Here is a 953-nt window from a genome sequence, read left to right on the forward strand (position 1 = left end):
ATGGCGAAATCAGGAAATAATGCCCAGCTTGCTGGTATAGAAGTTTCAGCAGTTGCCTTGTTGAAACGAGCTGTTGAACATGATGAAAATAAACGATTTGCGGCAGCCCTTACTTGCTACCAAGAAGGAATCCAACTCCTGATGAATGCAATGAAGGAAACTAATCAGAAAGAGAGGAGAAACCACCTTAGAGAAAGAGCTCTGGAGTACATGGATAGGGCAGAAATTATTAAACAGTTGGTACAGAAAGAAAAAGATAATGGAACATATCATGAGCAAATTCAGATCCCCAATGACGGAATCGGTTATGATTACAGTAAAATTTTTAGTAGGTTTTTTGATGATTTAGTTACAGAAGTAGAAATCGAAGATCCCTATATTCGCACTGTTCATCAAATTTATAACTTTTTACGATTCTGTGAAGTGTTAGTGAAATGCTGTTCAAATCTTCGAGTGATAACACTAACAACTGGTATTGATCATGATCCAGCTCCTCAAAAGAACAAAATTACTCTTATTGGAAATAGCCTGAAAAACTACAACATTGATCTCAGAGTCCAATTTTCATCAACACTGCATGACAGAGAAATAAGATTAGACAGTGGCTGGATAATAAAAATAGGACGAGGCCTAGATTATTTTAAACCATCCCAGAACAATTTTAGCATTGGTTTCTGTGATCTTGGCTTACGACTTTGCCATGAAACTACAATCGATATTTTTTACAAGAAATAATTTTCCTCTTCATTAAGAAAAACTATGTAACATCCATATTCATTAAAGTTGTTATTATTGAAATACAGACTTTCCACCTCTTCACATTTGATCAGGAATATTAGTTTAAGCATGCCATATGCTATGCTAGGGTTTGTTGTCGTTTCTCCAGGTCACAGAATAGTAGAGGGAAAATAAAATTTTCATTCCATTTTGAGGCAAATATAATATTGGATATT

The 953-nt window shown here is 34.8% G+C and overlaps 1 protein-coding gene across 1 annotated transcript; it reads left to right on the plus strand.

The window, feature by feature from the left end:
- LOC150091590 (MIT domain-containing protein 1-like) lies at positions 1 to 735 on the plus strand. The gene has a single exon (XM_090369033.1). It carries the CDS (start codon positions 1 to 3, stop codon positions 733 to 735), a length of 735 nt encoding a protein of 244 aa, XP_090225159.1.
- Positions 736 to 953: the final 218 nt, after the last annotated feature.

The sequence above is a fragment of the Mastigoproctus giganteus genome, chromosome 1 (genome assembly GCF_048544385.1).
Source record: "Mastigoproctus giganteus isolate SK-2022 chromosome 1, ASM4854438v1, whole genome shotgun sequence".
In the NCBI taxonomy this organism is placed as follows: domain Eukaryota; kingdom Metazoa; phylum Arthropoda; class Arachnida; order Uropygi; family Thelyphonidae; genus Mastigoproctus; species Mastigoproctus giganteus.